At 50.3% G+C, this 26,023-nt stretch overlaps 2 protein-coding genes across 7 annotated transcripts; one reads left to right on the top strand and one right to left on the bottom strand.

The window, feature by feature from the left end:
- Positions 1-16,258: 16,258 nt before the first annotated feature.
- TIMM17B (translocase of inner mitochondrial membrane 17B) lies at positions 16,259-20,674 on the bottom strand. 2 transcript variants are annotated; one of them, XM_050775751.1, is made up of 7 exons: positions 20,566-20,674; positions 19,590-19,693; positions 18,152-18,297; positions 17,838-17,901; positions 16,906-17,034; positions 16,710-16,820; positions 16,259-16,627 (listed from the first exon to the last, which is right to left on the bottom strand). In XM_050775751.1, exons 1-7 carry the CDS (start codon positions 20,589-20,591, stop codon positions 16,539-16,541), a joined length of 669 nt encoding a protein of 222 aa, XP_050631708.1. In that variant the 5' UTR covers positions 20,592-20,674; the 3' UTR covers positions 16,259-16,538. The 2 variants fall into 2 exon arrangements, with proteins under 2 accessions (XP_050631708.1, XP_050631707.1); XM_050775750.1 differs by lacking the exon at positions 18,152-18,297 and having other exon boundaries at positions 19,594-19,693.
- Positions 20,675-20,751: 77 nt separating this feature from the next.
- On the top strand, positions 20,752-26,003 carry PQBP1 (polyglutamine binding protein 1). 5 transcript variants are annotated; one of them, XM_050775701.1, is made up of 7 exons: positions 20,752-20,856; positions 21,333-21,410; positions 24,045-24,156; positions 24,789-24,901; positions 25,092-25,376; positions 25,592-25,655; positions 25,788-26,003. In XM_050775701.1, exons 2-7 carry the CDS (start codon positions 21,344-21,346, stop codon positions 25,942-25,944), a joined length of 798 nt encoding a protein of 265 aa, XP_050631658.1. In that variant the 5' UTR covers positions 20,752-20,856; positions 21,333-21,343; the 3' UTR covers positions 25,945-26,003. The 5 variants fall into 5 exon arrangements, with proteins under 5 accessions (XP_050631658.1, XP_050631657.1, XP_050631654.1 ...); XM_050775700.1 differs by having other exon boundaries at positions 20,769-20,924; XM_050775697.1 differs by lacking the exon at positions 20,752-20,856 and adding an exon at positions 20,986-21,141 and having other exon boundaries at positions 24,045-24,166.
- Positions 26,004-26,023: the final 20 nt, after the last annotated feature.

A 26,023-nucleotide genomic window follows, 5' to 3' on the forward strand; every position in this document is an offset into this window, starting at 1 on the left:
TCTAAACCCAATTACTTCCCCAAAGTCCCACATCCAAATACTGTCATATGGGGGTGAAGGCTTCAACACACGAATTTTGGGGGAGACAAATTCAGTCCATATCAAATTTGTTTCTAGGACATCTGCTATTAAAGAAAGGTGAAAGGAAGTTCTTTCAGAAGTGAAAATAACAGACGAAGACTTGGAACTTCAGAAAGGAAAAGAGAACAACAGAATGGGTTACAATAGGAGTAAATATTCTTCTCCTCATGAGCTTTTTTTTTTCTCATGAGGTTTTTAAAACATATTTGATGGTTGAAGCAAAACATTGTAACAACATTTGATACGGTTTTCAATGTATATAGAGGGAATACTTAGGACAATTACATTTTGAAAGTAGGATGGGTAAAGGGATCTAAGGAGAAGTAAATTCCTCCATGTCAATTACAGTGGTGAAACACTGACATGGGTGGACTGTGATAAGTTACACAGTTGCAGGTTGTAATACCCACAGCAATCACTAAGAAGACCATACAAAGTGATTGTCGTAGTACATTCTGTGCTGCTGTAACAGAATACCTGAGACTGGAAAATTTATAAAACACATTTATTTCACACAGTTCTGGAGGCTGGGAAGTCCAAGATCAAGTCACCAAGAGGTCTGGCATCTGGGAAGGGCTGCTCTCTGCTTCTGAGATAGTGCCTTGAATGCTGCATCCTCTGGAGAGGGGAAACACTGTGTCCTCATATGGCAAAAAAGGGGAAAGGGCAAAAAGGGAGGCATTCCCTCATCAAGCCCTATTCTAACAACATTAATCTGTTCATAAGGGCAGAGTCCTCATGACCTAAACACATCCCAAAAGACTCCACCTCCCAGCACTGTTGCATTGGGGATCAAGTTTAGACATGAATTTTTGGAAGGGACAAAAACATTCAAATCATAACAGTGATATGCTCAAAAATTATATAAATAAGTCAAAATGGAATTCTAAAAAAATGGTAACGTATCCACCCCAAGGAAGGCAAAGGGAGAGAAACAAAGGAATAAGAATCAGAGGGAACAAACAGAAAAAAGTAATAAAATATACTAATTTAAACTACAATGAGGGCTGGGCACAGTGGCTCACACCTGTAATCCCAGCACTTTGGGAGGCCGAGGTGGGGAGATCACGAGGTCAGGAGTTCGAGACCAGCCTGGCCAACATGATGAAACCCCATCTCTACCAAAAATAGAAAAATTAGCCAGGCGTGGTGGCACACTCCTGTAATCCCAGCTACTCAAGAGGCTGAGGCAGGAGAATTGCTCGAACCTGGGAGGCAGAGGTTACAGTGGGCCAAGATCACGTCACTGCACTCCAGCCTGGGTGACAGAGCGAGATTCCGTCTCAAATAAAAAGATGAAGAGGCTAGGCATGGTGGCTCACATCTGTAATCCCAGCACTTAGGGAGGCCGAGGCAGGCGGATCACTTGAGGTCAGGAGTCCGAGACCAGCCTGGCCAACGTGGTGAAACCTTGTCTCTACTAAAAATACAAAAATTAGCCAGGTGTGGTGGTGTGTGCCTGTAGTCCCAGCTACTCAGGAGGCTGAGGCAGGAGAATCGCTTGAACCCAGGAGGCAGAGGCTGCAATGAGCCAATATCGTGCCACTACGCTCCAGCCTGGGCAACAGAGCAAGACCCTGTCTCAAAAATAAAATAAATAAAAATAAATTAAAACAAAAAGACAAAGTTGGGCACAGCAGTGGATGCCTTTAGTATCAGCCACTAGGGAGGCTGAGTTGGGAGGATCACTTGAACCCAAGAGTTCTAGGCCAGCCTGGGCAACATAGTGAGACACCTGTCTCTAAAATAAAAATAAAATATAATTTTAAAAAAGATGAAAGATAATCCCAGCACTTTGGGAGGCCGAGGCGGGCAGATCACCTGAGGTCAGGAGTTAGAGACCAGCCTGAACAACATGGAGAAACCCCATCTCTACTAAAAATACAAAAAAAAAATTAGCCAGGCATAGTGGCACATGCCTGTAACCCCAGCTACTTGGGAGGCTGAGGCAGGAGAATTGCTTGAACCCGGGAGGCAGAGGGTGCAGTGGGCTGAAATTGCATCATTGCACTGAAGCCTGGGCAACAAGAGGGAAACTCTGTCTCAAAAAAAAGAAATCAATATGTTAAAATGATATCTGCACTCTTATGTTCATGATATAATTATTCACAATAGCCAAGATAGGAAATCAACCTCTATCCATCAATGTGTGAATAAAGAAAATGTGGGCTGGGTGCGGTGGCTCACGCCTGTAATCCCAGCATTTTGGGAGGCCAAGGCAGGTGGATCACGAGGTCAGGAGATTGAGACCATCCTGGCCAACATGGTGAAGCCCCCTCCCTACTAAAAATACAAAAAATTAGCCGGGCATGGTGGCATGTGCCTGTAGTCTCAGCTACTCAAGAGGCTGAGGCAGGAGAATCACTTGAACCCAAGAGGTGGAGGTTGCAGTGAACAGAGACTGCGCCACTGCATTCCAGTCTGGGCGACAGTGGGAGACTCCGTCTCAAAAAAAAAAAAAAAAAAAAAAAATCCACCAAAGAGATATAGCAATCCTAAATGTGCATGCACTAAACAAGATCATTTCAAATTACACAAAGAAAAAATGATTAGGCTGAAAGGAGAAGTGGACAAATCCACAATTATAATTGAGGATATCAACACCCACCCCTGCAACAAATGGAATTACTAGAAAGAAATTCAAGCAATGATAAAGAAGAACTAAACAACGTCATCAATCAACAGTATCAAGGCCAGGCTCAGTGGCTCACGCTTGTAATCCCCGCACTTTGAGAGGCCAAGGTGGGTGGATCATCTGAGGTTAGGAGTTCGAGACCAGCCTGGCCAACATAGTAAAACCCTGTCTCTACTAAAAATACAAAAATTAGCCGGGCGTGATGGCACATGCCTGTCGTCCCAGCTACTTGGGAGGCTGAAACAGGAAAATCCCTTGAACTCAGGAGAGAGAGGTCGCAGTGAACCAAGATCACATCACTGCACTCCAGCCTGGGGGACAGAGCAAGACTCCGTCTCAAAAAAAAAAAAAAAAAAAAAAAACCAGTATAGAACATTCGACCCAACAACAGAATACATGTTGTTTTTGAGTGCCTGTGGAACATTCACCAAGATAGAACATTACCTGGGTCATAAAACAAACCTCAACAAATTTAGAAAAACTGTAATAAGAGGGAGTATGTTCTCTGATTATACAGAATCAAATTAGAAACCATAACAGAAAGACAACAGGAAAACCCCTAAACACTTATTTTAAAACATGCTTCTCAATAACCTATGGGTCACAAAGTAAGTCAAAAGGAAATTTTATAAATACACAGAACTGGAAAAAATGAAAATACACCTGTCAAAATGTGTGCAATGCATGAGTATAGTGTTGAGAAGGAAATTTATAGAACTAGGTACTTACATTAGAAAAGAGGAAAGGTCTCAAATCAATAATCTAAGTTCCCACTTCAAGAAACTAGAAAAAGAAGAGCAAACGAATCTCAAGGAAGTAGAAGGCAGGAAATAATAAAGATAAGAACAGAAATCAATACAATTGAAAACAGAAAAACAGCAAAGAAAACAATCAATGAAACAAAAACTTGGATCTTTGAAAAGATCAATACAATTGAAAAACTTGTAACAAGACTGGCAAAGATAAAAAGAGAGAAGATACAAATCGTCAATATTAGAAATGAAAAAGGGGATGTCACTACAGATTTTGCAGTCACTAAAAGGATACTGCAAGTTCCATAAAGAAGAACTCTATGCTCATAAATTCAACAACTTGGAAGAAATGGACCAATTACTCCAAAACCACAAACGATCAAACTCAAGCAATATAAAATAGGTGATCTGAATAATTCTACAACCATCAAAAATTTAAATTTATTATTTAGCCCTCAAAAAAGAAATCTTGAGGCCCAGATGTTTTCACTGGAGAATTCCTCCTAACACCTAAAGAGAAATTAGCATCAATTTTGTAGAATCTCTTCCAGATAATAGAAGCAAAGGGAACACCTCCCAACTCATTGTATGAGGCCAGTGTTACCTTGCTACCAAAACCAGGAAAAAAAGCATACACACAAAAGGAAAGCTACAAACTGATATCTCTTGTGAATTTAGGCACAAAAATCCTCACCAAAATATTAGGAAATCAAATCCAGCAATGTTTTAAAGGAATTATACACCACGACCAAGTAGGATTTGTTCCAGGTATGAAAGGCTGGTTCAGTTTTTGATACTCATCAATGTCATCCACCAAAACTGGTTAAAGAAAAAAAAGCATATGGGCCGGGCGCAGTGGCTCAAGCCTGTAATCCCAGCACTTTGGGAGGCCGAGACGGGCGGATCACAAGGTCAGGAGATCGAGACCATCCTGGCTAACACGGTGAAACCCCTTCTCTACTAAAAATACAAAAAAAATTAGCCTGGCGCGGTGGCGGGCGCCTGTAGTCCCAGCTACTCGGGAGGCTGAGGCAGGAGAATGGCGTGAACCCGGGAGGCGGAGCTTGCAGTGAGTGGAGATAGCGCCACTGCACTCCAGCCTGGGCAACAGAGTAAGACTCTGTCTCAGAAAAAAAAAAAAAAAAAAAAAAAGGCCGGGAGCGGAGGCTCACGCCTGTAATCCCAGCACTTTGGGAGGCCGAGGCGGGCAGGATCACGAGGTCAGGAGATCGAGACCATCCTAGCTAACACGGTGAAATCCCAAAATACAAAAAATTAGCTGGGCGTGGTGGCAGGTGCCTGTAGTCCCAGCTACTCAGGAGGCTGAGGCAGGAGAATGGCGTGAACCCAGGAGGCGGAGCTTGCAGTGAGCCGAGATCGTGCCACTGCTCTCCAGTCTGGGCAACAAAGCCAGACTCTGTCTCAAAAAAAAAAAAACAAAAAAAAAACAAGCATATGATCATATCAATTGGTGAGAAAACAAAAACAACCCAGTGGCCAGGCATGGTGGCTCAAGCCTGTAATCCCAGCACTTTGGGAGGCCGAGGCAGGTGGATCACTTGAGGACGGGGGTTTGAGACCAGCCTGGCTAACATGGTGAAATTCCGCCTCTATTAAAAACACAAAAAAATTAGCCGGGCGTGGTGGCAGGCACCTGTAATCCCAGCTACTCAGGAAGCTGAGTCAAGAGAGTCGCTTGAACCCAGGAGGCCGAGGTTGCAGTGAGCAAAGATCACTCCATCGCAATCCAGCCTGGGCAACAAGAGCAAAACTCCATCTAGAAAACAAACAAACAAACAAAACCAGTTTTTTTTTTTTTTCTTTTTGTTTTTCTCTTTTTTTTTTTTTTTTTTTTTTTTTGAGACAGAGTCTCTCTCTGTTGCCCAGGCTGGAGTGCAGTGGCGAGATCTGGGCTCACTGCAGCTTCCGCTTCCCGGGTTCAAGCAATTCTCCTGCCTCAGCCTCCCAAGTAGCCGTAACTACAGGCATGCACCACTACGCCCAGCTAATTTTTGTATTTTTAGTAGAGACTGGGTTTCACCATGTTGGTCAGCCTGGTCTTGAACTCCTGACCTGAAGTCATCTGCCTGCCTTGGACTCCCAAAGTGGTGGGATTACAGGCGTGAGCCACTGCACCCGGCCCACCCCAGTATTTGATAAACACCAATACCCGGACTTCTGGTTCTGTTCCCAGATGGACCTGCTGGTTCTTGTGGTCCAATAATAAGATGCAGACAGACTAGAAGAGAAGGGAGTTTTTTTCTGCAGCTGGCTAGAGAGAAGGTAGGAGTAATTCACCAGACCCACCCAAAGTTAGGTGTTTTGTTAGCTTATGTATACAATTCAAACTCTATGCCTATGTGCAGGAGTGTTTCTTAATTAATCTAATCTTTTTTTTTTTTTTTTTTTTTTGAGACAGGGTCTTGCTCTGCCACCCAGGCTGGACTGCAGTGGTATGATCTTAGCTCAGTGCAGTCTAGACCTCCCTGGCTCAAGTGTTCCTCCCACCTCAGCCTCCTGAGTAGCTGGGACTACACACGAGCGCCACCACACCCAACTGATTTTTAAATTTTTTGTAGAGATGCAGTCTCCCAATGTTGCCTAGGGTGGTCTCAAACTCCTCCTAGGCTCAAGTGATCCACCTAGTGCTGGGATTACAGGCGTGAGCCACCTCACCTGGCCATCTAATCCTCTTAACTAGGGGTCTGAAGGTAGGAAAGTTTATTTCTTTTTTCTTTTTTTTTTTTTGAGATGGAGTCTCGCTCTCTCACCCAGGCTGGAGTGCAATGGTGCGATCTCGGCTCACTGCAACCTCTGCCTCCCAGGTTCAAGTGATTTTCCTGCCTCAGCCTCCTGAGTAGCTGGAATTACTGGCAGGCACCACCACGCCCGGCTAATTTTTATATTTTTAGTAGAGATGGGGTTTCACCATGTTGGTCAGGCTGGTCTCAAACTCCTGACCTTGTGATCCGCCTGCCTCGGCCACCCAAAGTGTTGGGATTACAGGCATGAACCACTGTGCCTGGCCGGAAAGTTTCTTTTTAATTTCTTTCTTCCTTTTCTTTTTTGAAACGGAGTCTCACTCTGTCGCCCAGGCTGAAGTGCAATGGCTTGATCTCAGCTCACTGCAACCTCCGCCTCCCGGGTTCTAGAGATTCTCCTCCTCAGCCTCCCTAGTAGCTGGGACTATAGGCGCATGCCACCATGCCTGGCTAATTTTTGTATTTTTTAGTAGAGACAGTGTTTCACCATATTGGACAAGCTGGTCTTGAACTCCTGACCTCATGATCCGCCCGCCTCGGCCTCCCAAAGTGCTGGGATTACAGACGTGAGCCACTGTGGCCGGCCAAGTTTCTTAATCTTAATCCTAAATGGGTTTTGGTAGGGGTCGCATGTGTAGGAATGCTATCAGGTTTTGAGGTTGAGAAATCCAGGAGGGGTTTTCGTGGTTTGTTTTTGCATTTCAGTTCTGGTACTCAGGCACCAGTTTTCCCAGCTCAGTATTCATTTTTTACTCCTGCTTTAATGTTTGACTTATACACTCCTCATTACAACAAAGGGCTTATGGAGACCTGGGCTGCCACAGTTCCTGGAAAAGATGGAGTGGATACACTCCTCCCTGTTTCTCCCACAAAGTACAGCTGAAACCCCTGGATGTTACATAGAAAAGAAGCCTGAGAAGACTGCAAGGTACAGAAGAGCCAGCAGATGGCTAGGGATTTGGACTCAAGAAATGACATGGTGCTGAGCCCCGTGGGTTTTCTTATGCATTGAAGACCAGGTGCTGGAGAAAGCAGCAACCCAGAACACCAAGTAGTGCAGACAAAAAAGACTCAGGAAAGCCTGGCGGGCACAGCGGTGCGTGCTTGTAGTCCCAGCTATCCAGGACACTGAGGCAGGAGGATCACTGGAGCCCAGGAGTTTAAATCCAACCTGGGCAACAGAGTGAGAATCCCATCTCTAAACAAACAAACAAAAAACCCAGAGACTTGGGGAAACCTCTTCCCCATAGCCAAAGGACCAGGTAAGGGGCAGCCTTGTAAGAGGGTGTGAACCAAAAAGTATCCCAGACAGGTCTCAATCAATTTTGAAGTTTACTTTACCAAGGTTGGCCAGGTGAGGTGGCTCACGCCTGTAATCCCAGCACTTTGGGAGGCCGAGCCGGGTGGATCACTTGAGGACAGGAGTCTGAGACCAGCCTGACCAATACGGTGAAACTGGAGTCTGAGACCAGCCTGACCAATACGGTGAAACTGCATGTCTACTAACAACAACAAAAAAATTAGCCAGGTGTGGTGGCACATATCTGTAATCCCAGCTACTTGAAAAGCTGAGGCATGAGGATCGCCTGAACCCAGGAGGCAGAGGTTGCAGTGAGCCAAGATCTCGCCACTGCACTCCAGCCTGGGTGACAGAGCGAGACTCCATCTCAAAAAAAAAAAAAAAAAAAAAGTTTACTTTACTAAGGTTAAGGACAATGCCCTGGACACACATCTGTGCCTGTGCCTTTCTCCAAAGATGATTTTGAGGGCTTCAATATCTAAATGGGAAAAGCGGGCTGGAGGGGAAAGAGGGAGGGTGTGGTCATCCATAGGTTGCAAGAGAAAAGGAGCAGGTAGAGGATTTTTTTTTTTTTTTTGAGATGGAGTCTCACTCTGTCGCCAGGCTGGAGTGCAATGGCATGATCTCAGCTCATTGCAACCTCCGTCTCCCGGGTTCAATCGATTCTCCTGCCTCAGCCTCCTGAGTAGCTGGGACTACAGGCGCCCGGCACCACGTCCATCTAATTTTTGTATTTTTAGTAGAGACGGGGTTTCACCATGTTGGCCAGGATGGTCTCGATCTCTTGACCTCGTGATCCGCCCGTCTTGGCCTCCCAAAGTGTTGGGATTACAGGCGTGAGCCACCGTGCCTGGCCTAGGGGATTAATCAATTATGTATTATGGCTGGGCCTGGGGGCTCACGCCTGTAATCTCAGCACTTTGGGAGGCCAAGGTGGGCGGATCACCTGAGGTCAGGCATTAGACACCAGCCTGGCCAACATGGAGAAACTCCGTCTGTACTAAAAATACAAAAATTAGCTGGGCATGGTGGTGGGTGCCTCTAATCCCAGCTACTCTGGAGGCTGAGGCACAAGAATTACTTGAACCCAGGAGGCAGGCAGAGGTTGCAGTGAGTTGAGATGGTGCCACTGCACTACAGCCTGGGCAACAAAAGCAACACTCCGTCTAAAAAAAAAATATATATATATATATACACACACACACACACACATATATATACACACATATATATATATACACTGAGTGTTTTGAGAAAACCAAAGCTTTAAAGCAGAAAAACACCTGGGAAAGCTTCACCAGAAAGTCTTTCTCCACCACAACAATGTCCCTGCCTACTGCTCTCATCAAACAAAGGCGATTGTCATTTCATTTTTCCACACTTTTTGAAGTCCCCTTGTATTGTGGCTATTCATCCTTTGTCAACCATATGTGTTTGAAGCTGACTATGTCTTTTTGGGTAGACATATCTGTATGTTGGTCTAGGCAGATGGGCCCCACAAAACCACTGCGCTCCTGTTATGGCTGGGAAGAGGAAGCAAATATTTCCTATGCCTCCAGGGGATACAGATTTAACCAAGAGTTAGACCTGGAAGTACCCCATAGTCCGTTTGAGGGATAAAGCAGGAGCATCATACATGAGTCAACATCCAAGGACCACATAGTATCTGGCACATCTCAGAAGATACCTGTGTTGGCTGGGCACAGTGGCTCACACCTGTAATCCCAGCACTTTGGGAGGCCAAGGTGGGTGGATCATTTGAGCCCCAGAGTTCAAGACCAGCCTGGGCAACATGGCAAAATCCCATCTCTACAAAAAAGTATACAAATTAGCTGGATATGGTGGTGCACACCTGTGGTCCCAGTTACTTGGGAGGCTGAGGCAGGAGAATCACTTGAGCCCAGGAGGTTGAGGCTGCAGTAAGCTGAGATGGCACCACTACACTTCAGCATGGGTGACAGAATGAGACCTTGTCTCAAAAAGAACGTAAGAAAGAAAGCCTGTTTGAACAGAAAAGGGGCTAAGTGGGGGGCAGATCCTAAAGGAATCCTTCGATTTTATAGAAGGAAAACATAACATGCTCATTATTGCACTGAAATTTAAAGAAAATCCTCTTTGCCGCTATCCTTTGTATTTTGCAGTAAAAAGTTAGCTCCATAGGCCTAAATGCATTTTCTTTTTAATGTTCACCTAATTAAATTCCAGATCCAGACACTAGCCTTAATAATGATTGTCTTTATAATTAACTAAAGGAATCTAAGATTCCTTTTGGCTGTGGGGGGAGAGAGTCCAATCTCCATCATAAAGTTAGTTTACACCATCTGATTTGGTGAAGTGTTGAATTGAGAAACTTTGACAAGAATGTCTGTCTTGAGTCCCTGTACAACTACAGAAGCCTGTGAAATGCCCAGGGTCATTGCCAATGCCATCTCCATTAAGTCAAGTCTGTCCACAGTGGGGAGAGCAAAAGGTTGGTTAATAAATACAAAAGTACAGCTATAGGCCAGGCGAGGCTGCTCCCGCCTGTAATGCCAGCACTTTGGGAGGATCACTTGAGCCCAGGAGTTCAAGAGCAGCCTGTGCAACATAGTGAGATCTTGTCTTCAATAAAAAATAAAGGCCAGGCGTGGTGGCTCACGCCTGTAATCCCAGCACTTTGGGAGGCCGAAACGGGCAGATCACGAGGTCAGGAGATCGAGACCACCCTGGGTAACACGGTGAAACCCCCGTCTCTAATAAAACTACAAAAAAATTAGCGGGGCATGGTGCCGGGCGCCTGTAGTCCCAGCTACTCGGGAGGCTGAGGCAGGAGAAAGGCGTGAACCTGGGAGACGGAGGTTGCAGTGAGCCGAGATCGCGCCACTGCACTCCAGCCTGGGTGACAGAGCAAGACTCCGTCTCAAAAAAAATAAAACAAAATTTAAAAATAAAAAATAAAATAATTATCCAGGCATGGTGGTGCACGCCTGTAGTACCACCTACTCAGGAGGCTGAGGCAGGAGGATCACTTGAACCCAGGAGGTTGAGGGTACAGTGAGCTATGATGGTGCCACTGCACTCCAGCCCAGGTGACAGAGTGAGATCCTGTCTCAAAAAGAAAACGTCACACTGTACCCCATAAATATTTACAATTATTATGTGTCTATTAAAAATAATAGGCTGGGGCCGGGCACAGTGGCTCATGCCTGTAATCCCATCACTTTGGGTGGCCGAGGCGGGTGGATCACCTGAAGTCAGGAGTTTGAGACCAGCCTGGCCAACATGGTGAAACCCCATTTCTACTAAAAAAAATACAAAAATTAGCTGGGCATGGTGGTGTGCACCTGTCATTCCAGCTACTCGGGAGGCTGAGGCAGGAGAATTGCTTGAACCCAGGAGGTGCAGTTTGCAGTGAGCTGAGATCGCGCCACTGCACTCCAGCCTGGGTGACAGAGCAAGACTCTGTCTCAATAGTAATAATAATAATAATAATAATAATAATAATAGGCCGGGTGTAGGCCGGGCGCGGTGGCTCAAGCCTGTAATCCCAGCACTTTGGGAGGCCGAGACGGGCGGATCACGAGGTCAGGAGATCGAGACCATCCTGGCTAACACAGTGAAACCCCGTCTCTACTAAAAATACAAAAACTTAGCCGGGCGAGGTGGCAGGCGCCTGTAGTCCCAGCTACTCGGGAGGCTGAGGCAGGAGAATGGCGTGAACCCGGGAGGCGGAGCTTGCAGTGAGCTGAGATCCGGCCACTGCACTCCAGCCTGGGTGACAGAGCGAGACTCCATCTCAAAAAAAAAAAAAAAAAAAAAAAATAGGCCGGGTGTAGTAGCTCACACCTCTAATCCCAGCACTTTGGGAGGCCAAGATGGGAGGATCTCTTGAGGTCATGAGTTCGAGACCAGCCTGGCCAACATGGTGAAACCCCATCTCTACCAAAAATACAAAAATGAGCTGGGCATGGTGGGACGTGCCTGTAATCCCAGCTACTTGTGAGGCTGAGGCATGAGAAATCACTTGAACCCAGGAGGCAGAGGTTGTAGTGAGCCGAGACTGTGCCACTGCACTCCAGCCTGGGTGACAGAGAGAAAACCTGTCTTAAATACAATACAATACAATAGAATACAATACAATAGAATACAATACAATACAATACAATAATAAAAGCAAAAAGAGGAATGTTTGTCCTTGAAATTATTACTTTAGCAAAGAAGGCTCATAAAACCTTCAAATGACACCTGTAGTTATAATTGAGAATATGTTGTCCCTGAAATTATGTTGCAAATGACATCTCTGAAACTCTAAGTGCTGTAAATAGGGATTTTGAACCCCTGGCCTCAAGCAATCCTCCCATCTTGGCCTACCAAAGTGCTGGGATTACAGGTGTGAGCCACTGCGCCCGGCTGTGGATTTCAGTCCCAGCCTTGCCCCTCTGAGGCAGTGTAGTCATCGGAAGTTGCTTCGCCTTTTTGTTTCAGTTTCCTCAAGTGCAAATGAGGACAACGAAAGGCAGTTTTGTGTCACCTCAGACGTGGTCCTAAATGGGCCCACTGGGATGGTTCCCATTTTTTAAAGTCAGAGCATCGATCTCTAAAGGTCTGCCCCTAGGTTGGGGTCAGGGATGTCAGAGCTGCCCTGCCTGTCAGGCCCTGTTCTCCAACTGCCACTAAGAGTACAGCAGAAATAGGAACACTGAGACCAGCAGTCCCAGACTCAAGGTGAAGTGAGTGCACCTCTCTTCCGTCTCCCTCTTGCTCTTCCTCCCTCTGCGTTGACTCCATCTCTCCCTCCTCTGTATCCATCTTACCTTCTCAATCTCGTTTTCTCTCTGCTTCTGTTTTTCTTTTGTCCCTGTTATCCCTGTCTTGTGTCTTTATCAATGTGTCTTTCCCCTTCTTTTTTTTTTCGGATGGAGTCTCACTCCGGCTCCCAGGCTGAAGAGCAGTGGCGCCATCTCGGCTCATTACAACCTCCACCTCCTGGGTTCAAGCAATTCTCCTGCCTCAGCCAGGGAAGTACATAGCTGGGACTACAGGCGCCCACCAACGTGCTTGGCTAATTTTTGTATTTTTAGTAGAGAGGGGGTTTCACCATGTTGGCCAGGCTGGTCTCAAACTCCTGACCTCAAGTGACCCGCCCACTTCGGCCCCCACAAGTTCTGGGATTACAGGCATAAGCCACTGCGCCTGGCCCCTCCTTCTTCTTCTTCTTTTTTTTTTTTTTTTTAAAGACAGGGTCTTGTTTAGTCACCCAGGCTGGAGTGCAGTGATCTGCAACCTCCGTCTCCTGGGTTCAAGCAATTCTGTCTCAGCCTCCTGAGTATGTGGGACTACAGGCATCTGCCACCACGCCCGGCTAATTTTTGTATTTTTAGTAGAGACGGGGTTTCACCTTGTTGGTCAGGCTGGTCTCGAACTCCTGACCTCAGGTGATCCACCCACCTCGGCCTCCCAAAGTGCTGGGATTACAGGCATGAGCCACCGCGCCCGGCCTCTTGGTATCTTTCTCTGCATCTCTGTCTCTCCTTTGATCTCTCTGTAAACTCTGGCTTCTCTTTCTATGTCTTTCTCCCTATTCTTCTCTCTTTGATTCCCCCATGTCTGTCTCTTTCTCCCTGATCTGTCAGGGTCTGTCCCTGAGGAAGTGAGTAAAGTGATCCCACACCTGTCAGGGCTGGACCCCCTTGCTCTTCTTTGATCCCACCCACCTCCTTAACCCCCTAGCCCACCGACTATTTCCCTTCTCCCCATGCAGACAGGTGGGTGGCAAACTCAAGGGCCACCGGGGTCACACTGTGAAAGCACCAGCCAGGGAGACTAAAGCAGAAAAATGAGGATGTGAAGCTGAGAGAACAAGACAGATAGAGGCAGAGACTAAGGGCTTAGGCACGGAGGAAGCAGGAAGAAACAGGAGGAGGAACCTGAGGCAGAGTCGCTGAAGTCCTTGCTGGAAGCAGATGGGATTAAATTAGAGAGGAGACTGGGAGAGTGCCAGAGAGACACCAAGAGGATGCAGGTGAGGCATCTGTCCCCTGAGGCCCCGCAGCTACGGTGTAGGTGGGTGGCAGCCGGAGGAGGCCTGGCCTGAAGCCAGCTCACAGGTCACCCGCTCCTCACTGTCTCCCGTGTTTGCCTGCGTCTGATGCAGTATTCCCCTCTACCTGCCTGCGTTTCTGACCCTCACGCAGCTTCTTCTATTTCTTAGTGTCTCTCCCCTTCTCTTTGTCTCTGTCTCTTTTCATTGATCTCTTGCGTGTCTGCCTCCATCTCTTTCCACCTGTCTCTTCTACCTCCCTACGTGCATGTCTGTTTCTATTTCTCTCTCTCTCTGATCTCTCCATCCCCTGTCCTCCCTTTGTCTCTGTAGTCTCTTCTCGTCGAAACAACCGAGGGTCTCACCTCGCATTCCCTTCTTTTAGGAACAGAGGCTGCCGGCCCCGGGCCCAGGTCGGTCAGTGGGCGGGGCCTCAGGGCTCGCCCCAGCCGCGCCCCAGCTCGCGAGCCACGAATGACCCAGGGCACCCCAGCCCCAGCTCGAGGCCTGCTGAGGCCGGGTGACGCCGTTGACGCCAGGCCTCCACGGAGCCCCCCTCCCCCGGCACCGTCCCCAGCCGCTCTACGACTCTCACGCGAGGCCCCTAGCCTCGGTTTCCCAGCCCGCTCCCTGGCTTCTAAACGTGGCTCCGGCCCCCCAGCCCCGCCCCAGCCAGCGGCCGGAGGAGCCCGGGCAGAGGAGGCCCCGAACGTAGCCGTAAGCGGGCAAGCCACCCGGGCCGAGGTCGCGCAGAAGGACCGCTCCTGGGCCCCGCGGGTGGGTCCGGCCGTCCCCAGCCTGGAGACTGCGCGGCGGGAGCCGCGCGCGGGAGAGGGGCGGGGCCCGGCGGTGGGTCCAGAGGCGGCCGAGGACGGGAGCCTGCGGGTCTTGGGGAGCATGGAGGGGTGCGGCCTCGGAGGAGCCGGGTGGTTGTAGGAAGGAGGTGGGGCCCGCCGCGGCCTCAGGGGACGGTGCTGAGCGATAGGACCAGGGCGGTGCCGAGGGGCAGGGCCGGAAACCCCGGGAAAGTGGAGTCCCCAGGACTCTCGGAAGGGAAGGGCCTCCAGGAGCCACTCTCCAGGGGCGGCGCTAGATCGACGCAGGTGAAGGCCTGCAGGGGGCAGGGCCGGCCCGAGAATCCAGAAGGGGCGGGACACAAGGAACACCCTGGGTCTGACTGGCGCTCCGGTCTCAAAGATGCAAGCCTGGTGCTGCCGCCGCGGTGCTTGTGGAGATGAGGGTTCCAGGCCGAAGCCCGGGCCCCGCGCTGCCCTCCCTGGTCCCTCAGTTGTGTGGCTGCGCCCTGCCCGGTACTGAGTCGCTCAAACAGGTGTTACAGCTGTCACCGCTGAGGACTCTGCATCCCCACGGACCAGTTTTGTAAGGGAGAAAGGGTGTTCCCACTGCCTTGTAATGGCTTGCAAGAAAGGGACGGTTTTCATGTCTCAAGGTCATTCGCCATTGGGACAGTTTGTGCAGAGGAAACCCTTGACTCCTCAGGAAGTTTTTGCGCCTCCCCGTGTCTTCTGCACCCCAGTGTAGGCAATGTTTGCCCCACCCATGTAGAGGTTTTCGCAGAAGTCAAGCTTGGGGGCGGGGGCGGGGCATGGGCATGTCCACTCAGAAAAATCTAGCTCCCCCACCCCAAAATAGAAACTCATTTCTGGTTATTTTGTGGTTACCCTTTAAAAACACTTGACCTGGCCGGGCGCAGTGGCTCATGCCTGTAATCCCAGCACTTTGGGAGGCCGAGGCAGGCAGTTCATCTGAGGTCAGGAGTTTGAGACCAGCCTGGCCAACGTGGTAAAACTCCATCTCTACTGAAAATACAAAAATTGGCCGAGCGTGGTGGCTCACGCCTGTAATCCTAACACTTTGAGAGGCCAAGGTGGGCGGATCACTTGAGGTCAGGAGTTCGAAACCAGCCTGGCTAACATGGTGAAACCTCATCTCTACTAAAAATACAAAAGATTAGCTGGGCGTGGTGGTGGACGCCTGTAATCCCAACTACTTGGGAGGCTGAAGCAGGAGAATCGCTTGAACCCAGGAGGTGGAGGTTGCAGTGAGCCAAGATCATGCCACTGCACTCCAGCCTGGGCAACAGAGCAAGACTCCTTCTCAAAACAACAAATAAAAACACTTGACCATACTGAGCAGAGGAGAGCAGAAAAGCAGTTCTGTGGCAGAAGGGGAGGCTGATCCAGGGCACCTTCTTTGAGGGAGCTAGGTCTCCTGGCCCTCTTCTTCCATCCCAGATCTACCCTGAGGCCACATGGAGGGAGGGAAATCACCTTCACAAATGCTGTGCTGAGTGTCCAGAAAGAAGGGACTCCTGTGAGGCCACATTTCCCAGCCTCGGCGACAGGGGCTGTGGAGCAGGGGTCAGGGGTATTGGGGTGTGTGTGGGGGGATGGGGTCAGGGGTACAATGTCTAGAACCACCCCCGCCCCCAGCAATCCTGGTGTTTATTCACTTCTTTCCCAAGCTTGTTCCTCTGACAGCTAGGACCCATCACCCAGCCCCAGACCACCTTATTCATGTCGCTAATTCACATCTTCATTCTCCCTTCCTGCTCATCCAGCCCACAGACATTTACTAGAGCCCATCTGCTGTGGGCCTCCAAGTCCTAGGGCTTCCGAGTCCCTGAAGCAGGCTCTGCCCCTTGTCCTAAGGAGGGGCCCCATAGGCAATTCAAGGAGTCCACACATAGGCATTTCAAAACAGACTTTAAATACTCATCAGGGTGCCACACAAAGGAGCTGGGGTGAGAACTTCGTACATGTGAGTGTGGGGCTGGGGTGCCCTGAGAGAGAAAAAGGGGACCCATCTTTCAGGGCAGCTGGGGTGCCCCACCCCCACCCTGGGACTAGGGAGCAGAGTAGAAGCCCTCTCTGGAGGGTCCCAGGGCTAACTGGGAGCCAGCCCTCCCTTCGAGGTAGATCATCGGGGAGGGAACCGAGAAGCAGCTCCCATGGTGGCAGTGGCTTCCTCAGTGGTACTGCTGATAGCTGGGATAGCCTGGGGCTGGGGTGCCGTCCTTAGGGGGCAGCTGGCTGGGGTCCTCCAGGAATGGGGGCGCTGGAGAAGGGAGACTCGGGTAAGGATGAGTGGAAGAGGCCAGGTGGAGGATTTCCCACTCCCCCGACCACCAGTTACTCACCATTTCGGAACTGCTGGGCCGTGTAGCGAGTGAGGAGGATGCCAACGCCCTCAATGAGGGCCAACAGGATGCCCCCCATCATCGCTGAGCCCACCATGGCCAGTGGGCCACCTGGGGGAGTTGGAGGCAGAGAAACAGAGGTGAGGGCAGGCAGAACAGGGTGGAAGGGGCTGGGGCCAGGGCCGGGGGTACTCACTGCGGGCAGCCAGTACAGCCCCGGTCAACGCTCCACTGGTGATAGAGTTCCAGGGATCCTCCTTGCCCCGAAGCCGCACCAGGCCACAGTCGATGGTGGAGAACAGGCCCCCCCACACTGCGAAGCTACCTGTAGTGGAACCGAGGCCTAATTAGTTCGTAGGAAATCCCGAGAATTCACATCTCAGGGGACTTCCAAGGCCTGAATGCTTTGGCCAAGAACAGGGAGAAAAACCCAGACACAAAGGCAGATAGCAACCCCCCATAGAGTATTTTCTATCTGTCCCCATCCTGTGGTAGCTCCCACTTCAAGCTGTCTGTGATCACCATCAACGTTCCCTTCACCTTTATGGGGAGCTGACAAATGTTTACAAGCAGATTTACCTTCATATGGCTTTTAACAGAGCAACTTTGAGCTTCATAATCACCACAGAGTTGGAATTCTGATTTGGGTTTCAGTGAGAAGGAAATAGGAAACCCAGTTAATATGATAGTTAAAATGTTTACTGAGGGCTTACTGTGTGCCAGGACCTGTTTGAGGTACTGTGTTATTTGACTTTTGCAATTTTATATTAGTTAATGTTATTAAAGTGTTTAGCATAGCAACCAGCACTTAGTAGTATATAAATTACATAAACTTTAAAACTACCAATGAAGTGGTTACTGTTATCACCACCCCTGGTACGGGTGAGGTTCAGAGAGGTTAAGCCACTAGCCCAAGGTCCCACGGCAGGGAATAGTCAGGACCTAGATTCAAATTCCAGAACCTACTTTCTTCCCCTCCATATTCAATTGTTGGGAAACATCACCCCTCTGGAAAGTCTCCCACAGGGGCTAGAATCTGAACCCCCAACTTGCAGCCTAGACCCAAAGGATCAACCCCTCCCACCTTTGCCAAGACATCTCCTATATCTATCTCCCCAAGTCCCTCACCTCCAATCTGGGGGGCTCGGATCCTCACAGCGTTGGTACTACCTCTCAACCGGTGCCGAATTCCCTGGGGAAAGGAAGGAAGTCCGTCAGGGCAGGGCTGAAGCCACTGGCAGACAGGTTTCCAACTTTTAAGAGAGGGAAAAAGATGGGAGACCTGTTAGAGGTATCAGCAGTAGAAATGTGGAAAAGTGGCCAAGAACTAGGGTCCTGGAGAGCGCCCCAACATGGGTGTTCTCAGAGGTGGGTTGAGAAGTGCTAATGCATTCATACGTTTGTTCATTCATTCATTCAGTGAATGATTAACAAGTACCTACTATATGGGCCAAGCACCATGCCATATGCAGAGATACAGCCATGAACAAGGTAGATCTGCTCCCTGCCCTCTCAGAGCTCACATTAACAGTGGGAGACACAGACCTTGAGCAAGGATAAGTAAACAAGGGCGCTTCAGCAATCTGCACTCTAGAGGAAATGCCATGAAGAAATATGATTGGGGCTGAGGGGTCAGGAAAGGCCTCTTGAAGGAGAGAGAATCTGTGCTGAGACCTTGATGATGACAAACTTGGGCAAAGACCCAGGGAGGAGAGTTCCAGGAGTCTAGGGGAGGGACGGGGCTACATATATAAATTGCAGAGACTTTGGCTAATAGATGGCATTTAAAGTCACGGCATTTGCGATCTTCTGGGAGGGGAGGTGGTCAGAGAAAAAGAACTATGTTAAAAAAATTCTCTCAACTTTAAGGCTGTCTTCCCTCTGCCAATTAAATTCCTGCCATTTTCCTCTATACAGGTTTCTGAGTCAGAATCTGCCTCTAGGTAAAATGTGTCTGGTCCTGGTGCAGTGGCTCACACCTGTAATCCCAGCACTTTGGGAGGCTGAGGTGGGTGGATCACTTGAGTTCAGGAATTAGAGACCAGCCTAAGCAACATGTTGAAACCCAGTCTCTACAAATAAATAAATAAATAAACAAATAGTTAGCCAGGCATGGTGGCGCAGTCATGTGGTCCTAGCTACTTGGGAGGCTGAGGTGGGAGGATCACTTGAGCCTGGGAGGCAGAGGCTGTAGTGACCCCTGATTAGGCTACTGCACACCAGCCTGGGCAACAGGGCAAGATGATGTCTCAAAAAAAACCACAAAAAACAAAACAAAACAAAACAAAGAACATTGGCCAGGCATGGTGGCACACGCCTGTAATCCCAGCACTTTGGGAGGCCGAGGTAGGTGGATCAACTGAGGTCCAGAGTTCGAGACCAGACTGGCCACCATAGTGAAACCCCAACTCTACTAAAAGTACAAAAATTCGCCAGGTCTAGTGGTACTTGCCTGTAGTCCCAGCTACTCGGGAGGCTGAGACAGGAGAATCGCCTGAACCCGGGAGGCAGAGGTTGCAGGGAGCCAAGATCATGCCACTGCACTCTAGCCTGGGCAACAGAGCAAGACTCTGTCTCAAAAAAAAAAAAAAAAAAATCTGTCTGGCTTTGCACATATATTTAAGATTTGGTGATGACTCTTTGAACGGCACAGCATTTCCACAGAGGAGCTCCATTTGGGTGGGGTGGAGGGTGGAAGACAGAAGCCATGTTTGCAATCCCTACAAAATCCCAGATACAGAAGCCAGGCTTGGCACACAGTAGGTGAGTGGCCACCAGAATGAATAAGTGCACGTGACTGGCAGCTCCAAGCAGTTTTCGGAGCAGCATCCCTTGTGGGCAAGACAGCTGACCCCACATCAACCCAGAGAAGGTCTGGACTCACAACAGGGGCATTGCGGAAACCCTTGATGGCCTGGAAGACTCCGCCACCGATGACACCCATAGTGAAGGCTCCACCGCAATCATCCACAATTCGCCATGGGCTGCAAGCAGGAAGGGAAGGATGGGGTTAATGTGAGCCCTCCCCCAGGCCCTGTCACACGAACTCTTTTCTAATTGGGAGAAACCAAGTCACCAGAATGGGAAGTTCCTAAGGAGAAACAAACACTTCAGATAATAAGGAGCTAATCCTGTCACGCTTTTTCCACAGCTCCCCCCCATTAAAGCGAGAAATGGGGCAAAGGGGGAGAAATATTAGTCTTCGCCCTGTCTATCAACCAAGGAATCAGCCAACTGTTTTACTGTGATCAAAGATTAAATGAATTGGCACACGCAGAGTTGACGTTTCAATAAGCGACGTAGGCGTGTTAACTAGCCAAGACAGATTGTCAGCAAAGCAGGACCGCGTGGCACCCCTTCTCCGACGGTGTGCCCGTCCAACCATGCCCCGCCCCTTTTCAATCCGGCGCAACTGGGAAAAACCAAGAGCGACCGCGGGAAGCATCCACCGTCCCCGCCGGCCCTCAGCAGGTTCATCCGTACCCCGCCCCCACTGACAAAGGCGACCTGGGAAAAACCACCCGCGGCAACTCGGGATTTCCGGTCAACACTGTACCACCCCTAGCCAGGATGGATCGGCCAGCGTGTCTTTTTTCGTTAACAGGGACTAGGAGATTACGAGGTCAGGAGAAACATGGCGTGGTTCGGCCTTCGCCGCACCTTCTGAGGGGAGACGGTTGTGGCCCCTCATAACGGAGCCCGAGTGACAGGAACCGAGTAGGGGTAGCGGGAGATACGTTAAGAGTCCCCCGAGTCTGGTACATGGCTCTGTGCGGCCGGTGCCTCCCCCGCCCGACCCCCACGGCTGGCCTTGGCGTCGCAGCAACAGTCCGGATGCCAGTGCCCATCGCCGTACCAAGGTTCCCGAGCGTACTCCTCCATGGCGCTGGCGTCTGGCCGCGCAGTCAGGCCACGCCCCCAGCGTAGACGCACACCGGCGTCCAAGCTTTCCGCCTATTACCGGACAGCGATTGGGTCGCTACGCCGCATGTCACTCCAAGGGCACACTCTCATTGGCCAATCGAGTTTCTGCCATTTGTTCATTGCCTCCTGAGCGTAGTCCAGTTACTTTCAGGCTCGGGGAGTGAAGGCCTCATTCAGAGAAGGTCTCATTCTGTGTTTTGGGAAGAGAGTCGTGTGGGCCCAGGTATCGTAGCGGCGACACGAGAGAGACGGCCGGTGTGACAGCCGTCCACTACCTGCACGAGTGTATTGGTAATGTTGGGGTGGGCGCACTCTTTTGGAGCTGGAGGAAGTGCTGCCCTCTGCTCCCCCATCCCAGCGCTTTGGTTTCTCCCACCCGGCAGTCTTTGGGGGACGCTGGATGAGCCCATTTCTGAAGTGCGGAGGGGCCGGGCTCCTTAGGCGGCGGGCGGAGCCTGGGCCTGGGAGAGGAACAGGGCCCTGGAGCACCCGGTTTCGGGACAGTAGGGTTGGTGAGAATTGCGATAATATTGCCACCTAACTCTTACATCTTTTAGTGCGTATGTTCTGTCCACCCAACTACTGGTTCATTTGAGTAGATGGGAGTCAGATGAGTACATGTTGACGGGAGGGGCTTGGTGACGGGATCCAGATACGAATCTATCTGAGCTGCTTGTCAGTTTGTCCGTCTGCCCCTAGGTCTATCAGCTATGCCTCTGCCCGTTGCGCTGCAGACCCGCTTGGCCAAGAGAGGCATCCTCAAACATCTGGAGCCTGGTGAGTCGGCTAAAAGCAGATGGTCCTAACACGTGCCAGCCTCGACAGGCACTTTTGTTGTTGATACTGACTATCGTGGGCCAACTGCACCAAGCAATGGGGTGGCAGGCATTTTTCATTGTTAACGATATGGATTCCTGACATCCATCTCTACCGCGTGTCAAGTGGAGCGGGTTGGGGGAATAGATATTTCATTCTTTTTTTTTTTTTTTTTTTTGAGGCGGAGTCTCACTCTGCACCCAGGCTGGAGTGCAGTGGCCCGATCTCGGCTCACTTTGACCTCCGCCTTCCGGGTTCAAGCGATTCTCCTGCCTTAGCCTCCCGAGTAGTTGGGACTACAGGCACGCTTCACACCTGGCGAATTTTTTTTTTTTTTTTTTTTTGAGGCAGAGTCTCGCTCTGTCGCCCAGGCTGAAATGCTGTGGTGCTTCACCACACCTGGCGAATTTTTTTTTTTTTGGAGACAGAGTCTCGCTCTGTCGCCCAGGCTGGAGTGCTGTGGCGTGATCTCGTCTCACTGCAACCTCCGCCTCCGGGTTCAAGCGATTTTCCTGCCTCAGCCTCCCGAGTAGTTGGGATTACAGGCACGTGCCACCACCCCCAGCTGATTTTTGTAGTTTTAGTAGAGACGGGTTTCACCATGTTGGCCAGGCTGGCCTCTTAACTCCTGACCTCAGGTGATCCACTCCCACCGTCGGCCTCCCAAAAGGTTGGGATTACAGGTGTAAGCCACTGTGCCCGGCTATTTCATTCTTAACAATACTGACTGGCTGGGCGTGGCGGCTCATGCCAGTATTCCCAGCACTTTAGGAGGCTGAGGCGGGTGTATTGCTTGAGCTTAGGGATTGGAGATTAGCCTGAGCAACATGGCGAAACCCCTTCTCTACAAAAAATACAAAAATTAGCCGTGTGTTGTGGTACATGCCTGTAGTCCCAGCTACTTGGGAGGCTGAGGTGAGAGGATCGCTTGAGCCTGGGATGTCGAGGGTGCAGTGAGCCGAGATTGTGCCACTGCACTCCAGCCTGGGCGACACATGGAGACCCTGTCTCAAAAATATCCAAAAAAACCCAAAATAATACTGATCACCTAATGCCTATTTGGGGCCTACTGTATGCCACGTTAAATCCATGGATTATGGGGGTGATGACATAGTATCTAATAGGAAGTACTGCTAACCTCTACTGCTATCTCCTGTGTGCCAAATGTAGTTGCAGTGAGGATCTATCATTTAGGCCTACTGTGCTGTGGCTGCAAATCACACCTTATTGTCAGTAATACTAAAAACTGGCATCTATTTGGGGCTATGGTGTGCCAGGCACTGGAAAATGCATCTTCTCCTTATTGATAACTGACATCTATTACAAGCCTACCGTGTGCAAGGTATAGACCTTGTGGTTAATAAAATTGACAGTGATCCCAGGCCGGGTGCGGTGGCTCACGCCTGTAATCTCAGCACTTTGGGAGGCCGAGGTGGGTGGATCACGAGGTCAGGAGATCGAGACCATCCTGGCTAACAGGGTGAAACCCCATTTCTAATAAAAATACAAAAAAATTAGCCGGGCGTGGTGCTGGGTGCCTGTAGTCCCAGCTACTCGGGAGGCTGAGGCAGTAGCATGGTGTGAACTCGGAAGGCAGAGCTTGTAATTAGCCGAGATCACGCCACTACACTCCAGCCTGGGCAACAGAGCGAGACTCCATCTCAAAAAAATAAAATAAAATAAAATAAAATTGGCAATGATCGTTGATTTACTTTTTTTTTTTTGAGGCAGAGTCTTGCTCTGTCACCTAGGCTGGAGTGCAGTGGCATGATCTTGGCCCACTCTCCACCTCCCAGGTTCAAGCGATTCTCCTGCCTCAGCCTCCCAGGTAGCTGGGACCACAGGCGTGCACCACTGTGCCTGGCTAATTTTTGTATTTTTTAGTAGAGACAGGGTTTCACCATGTTGACCAGGCTGGATTTTCTTTTAAGCCTATTGAGTGACCTGTGCCTATGGTATATATATTATTTATTATTTGTTTAGGGACAGGGTCTCACTCTGTTGCCCAGGCTGGAGTGCAGTGGCACGATAATAGCTCACTGCAAGCTCAAACTCCTGGGCTCAAATGATCCTCCTGCCTCAGCCTCCTGAGTAGTTGGGACTACAGACGTGTGCCACTGTGCCCAGCTAATTTTTTTTTTTTTGTAGAGACAGGTCTCACTATGTTAACCAGGCTAGTCTCAGAGATGGGGTTTCACCATCTTGGCCAGGCTAGTCTTGAACTCCTGACCTCGTGATCTACCCACCTTGGCCTCCTAAAGCGCTGGGATTACAGGCATGAGCTGAGCCACCACGCCCGGCCAAGATGAGTAAATTTTTTGATGAATCCCTATCAACTCTGAAACGAGATAGCTTTGGCTAACAGTAGAACTCATCATCTGAACCCAGAAACAGAATTAGGTAACCTTTTTTTGTAAACCTCCTAATACAGAGAGTTGGATTTGGAATGTGAAAGGTACTGCATATGCTTCCTGGCACACACACACGTCGTTTACGTGTGGCTTGTGTGAATGTGAGTGCGTGTCTCTAGGCTCTGTAGGATGAGGACACCCCTGGTCCTTAACTGCTCTCCTCGTCCCCACCTTGTTCTGCCAGAACCAGAGGAAGAGATCATTGCCGAGGACTATGACGATGATCCTGTGGACTATGAGGCCACCAGGTTGGAGGGCCTACCACCTAGCTGGTACAAGGTTTTCGACCCTTCCTGGTGAGCCTGGGTGAGGGGGGACTAACTTCTGACTTCACCCTTCCTGTGCTTACCTTGGTTGTGAGGTATAGGGGGACACAAGGGAGGGAGCCTCGGGTGGAGGGTGTTGGTGTTAGGTATCTGCAGGACCCAAGTTGCTGCCTGCTGGGGCCCGGCGCCTCTGGGGTTGGAAGACTGTCTTTTCTCTCTCTTTTTTGAGATGGAGTTTCGCTCTTGTTGCCCAGGCTGGAGTACAATGGTGCGATCTCGGCTCACTGCAACCTCTGCCTCCTGGGTTCAAGCGATTCTCCTGTCTCAGCCTCCCAAGTAGCTGGGATTACAGGTGCGCACCACCACACCCGGCTAATTTTTGTATTTTTTTGTAGAGACGAGGTTTCATCATATTGGTCAGGCTGGTCCCGAACTCCTGACCTCAGGTGATCCGCCTGCCTCGGCCTCCCAAAGTGCTGGGATTACAGGCATGAGCCACCACGCCTGGCTGACAGTGTTTTCTCTTCGGGAGAAGAGATTCTGGGGATCCTACCTGTGGGGTCCTGACATGGGGCAGGTATAGGCAGAGACTGGGGAGACGAGTTGAGGATCCAAGGCAAAGACATCTGTGCTGACACTTCTCTTGTCCTGCGGCCCCAAAGTGGGCTCCCTTACTACTGGAATGCGGACACAGACCTCGTATCCTGGCTTTCCCCACATGATCCCAACTCTGTGGTTACCAAATCGGCCAAGAAGCTCAGAAGCAGTAATGCAGGTGAGTTGGCAGGTACAAGAGTGCCTTGAGTGATCTAAGCAGTTCTCACAGAGAGGCCAAGTAGAATGATAGTGGATCAGAGGGGCAGGTGAGACCAGGTGGGCCCAGCCTCAGGCAAGCGAGGTTGTTGAAGGCAGAGGCTGCTGGGTCCTTGGGTGGCAAGAGGTCACTTCAAGACTTGTGTCCCCAGATGCTGAAGAAAAGTTGGACCGGAGCCATGACAAGTCGGACAGGGGCCATGACAAGTCGGACCGCGGCCATGAGAAACCAGACAGGGGCCACGACAAGTCAGACCGGGGCCACGACAAATCTGACAGGGATCGAGAGCGTGGCTATGACAAGGTAGACAGAGAGAGAGAGCGAGACAGGGAACGGGATCGGGACCGCGGGTATGACAAGGCAGACCGGGAAGAGGGCAAAGAACGGCGCCACCATCGCCGGGAGGAGCTGGCTCCCTACCCCAAGAGCAAGAAGGGTAAGCTGGGCAGAATGGGGCTCGGTGAGACCAGCAAGGTGCAGGGCACACTGCGTGAGGAAGCCTTCCCTCAAAAAGATGCCTAGACCTGGGGCCTAGAGGAGGGTGCTGTGGTACATGGCAGCCAGGGGCTTCATTTCTTCTTGTGGGGTGGGGCTCAGTGATCAGGGGCTCCTGGTGCCTCTATTGAAGACTTTGCCCTGCCACTTCCACAGCAGTAAGTCGAAAGGATGAAGAGTTAGACCCCATGGACCCTAGCTCATACTCAGATGCCCCCCGGTAAGTGACAACCCCTCTTGACTCAGTACGTGGACACCATCCTCCTGCCTCCTTCCTCCATTCCTCATTGGGACCAGGTGGGCCGTGTCCACCACATCTCCCATCCCCATCCCCTGACTCTTTCACCGGCAGGGGTACGTGGTCAACAGGACTCCCCAAGCGGAATGAGGCCAAGACTGGCGCTGACACCACAGCAGCTGGGCCCCTCTTCCAGCAGCGGCCGTATCCATCCCCAGGGGCTGTGCTCCGGGCCAATGCAGAGGCCTCCCGAACCAAGCAGCAGGATTGAAGCTTCGGCCTCCCTGGCCCTGGGTTAAAATAAAAGCTTTCTGGTGATCCTGCCCACCATGCCTGAGTGCTTCCTTCGA

The sequence above is a fragment of the Macaca thibetana genome, chromosome X (genome assembly GCF_024542745.1).
Source record: "Macaca thibetana thibetana isolate TM-01 chromosome X, ASM2454274v1, whole genome shotgun sequence".
Taxonomy (NCBI): Eukaryota; Metazoa; Chordata; class Mammalia; order Primates; family Cercopithecidae; genus Macaca; species Macaca thibetana.

Bases quoted from the DNA above. Each gene is read 5' to 3' on its own strand.
- TIMM17B (XM_050775751.1), bottom strand. From the start codon at position 20,591: ATGGAGGAGTACGCTCGGGAACCTTG. The intron at 16,821-16,905 runs GTGAGTACCCCC...CAACTCCCCCAG, and splicing joins GGCTGTACTGGCTGCCCGCA to GTGGCCCACTGGCCATGGTG. The intron at 16,628-16,709 runs GTGAGTAACTGG...TCCCTTCTCCAG, and splicing joins GGCCCAGCAGTTCCGAAATG to CGCCCCCATTCCTGGAGGAC.
- PQBP1 (XM_050775697.1), top strand. From the start codon at position 21,034: ATGAGCCCATTTCTGAAGTGCGGAGGGGCCGGGCTCCTTAGGCGGCGG. The intron at 21,142-21,332 runs GTTGGTGAGAAT...GTCTGCCCCTAG, and splicing joins CCCGGTTTCGGGACAGTAGG to GTCTATCAGCTATGCCTCTG. The intron at 21,411-24,044 runs GTGAGTCGGCTA...TTGTTCTGCCAG, and splicing joins CCTCAAACATCTGGAGCCTG to AACCAGAGGAAGAGATCATT.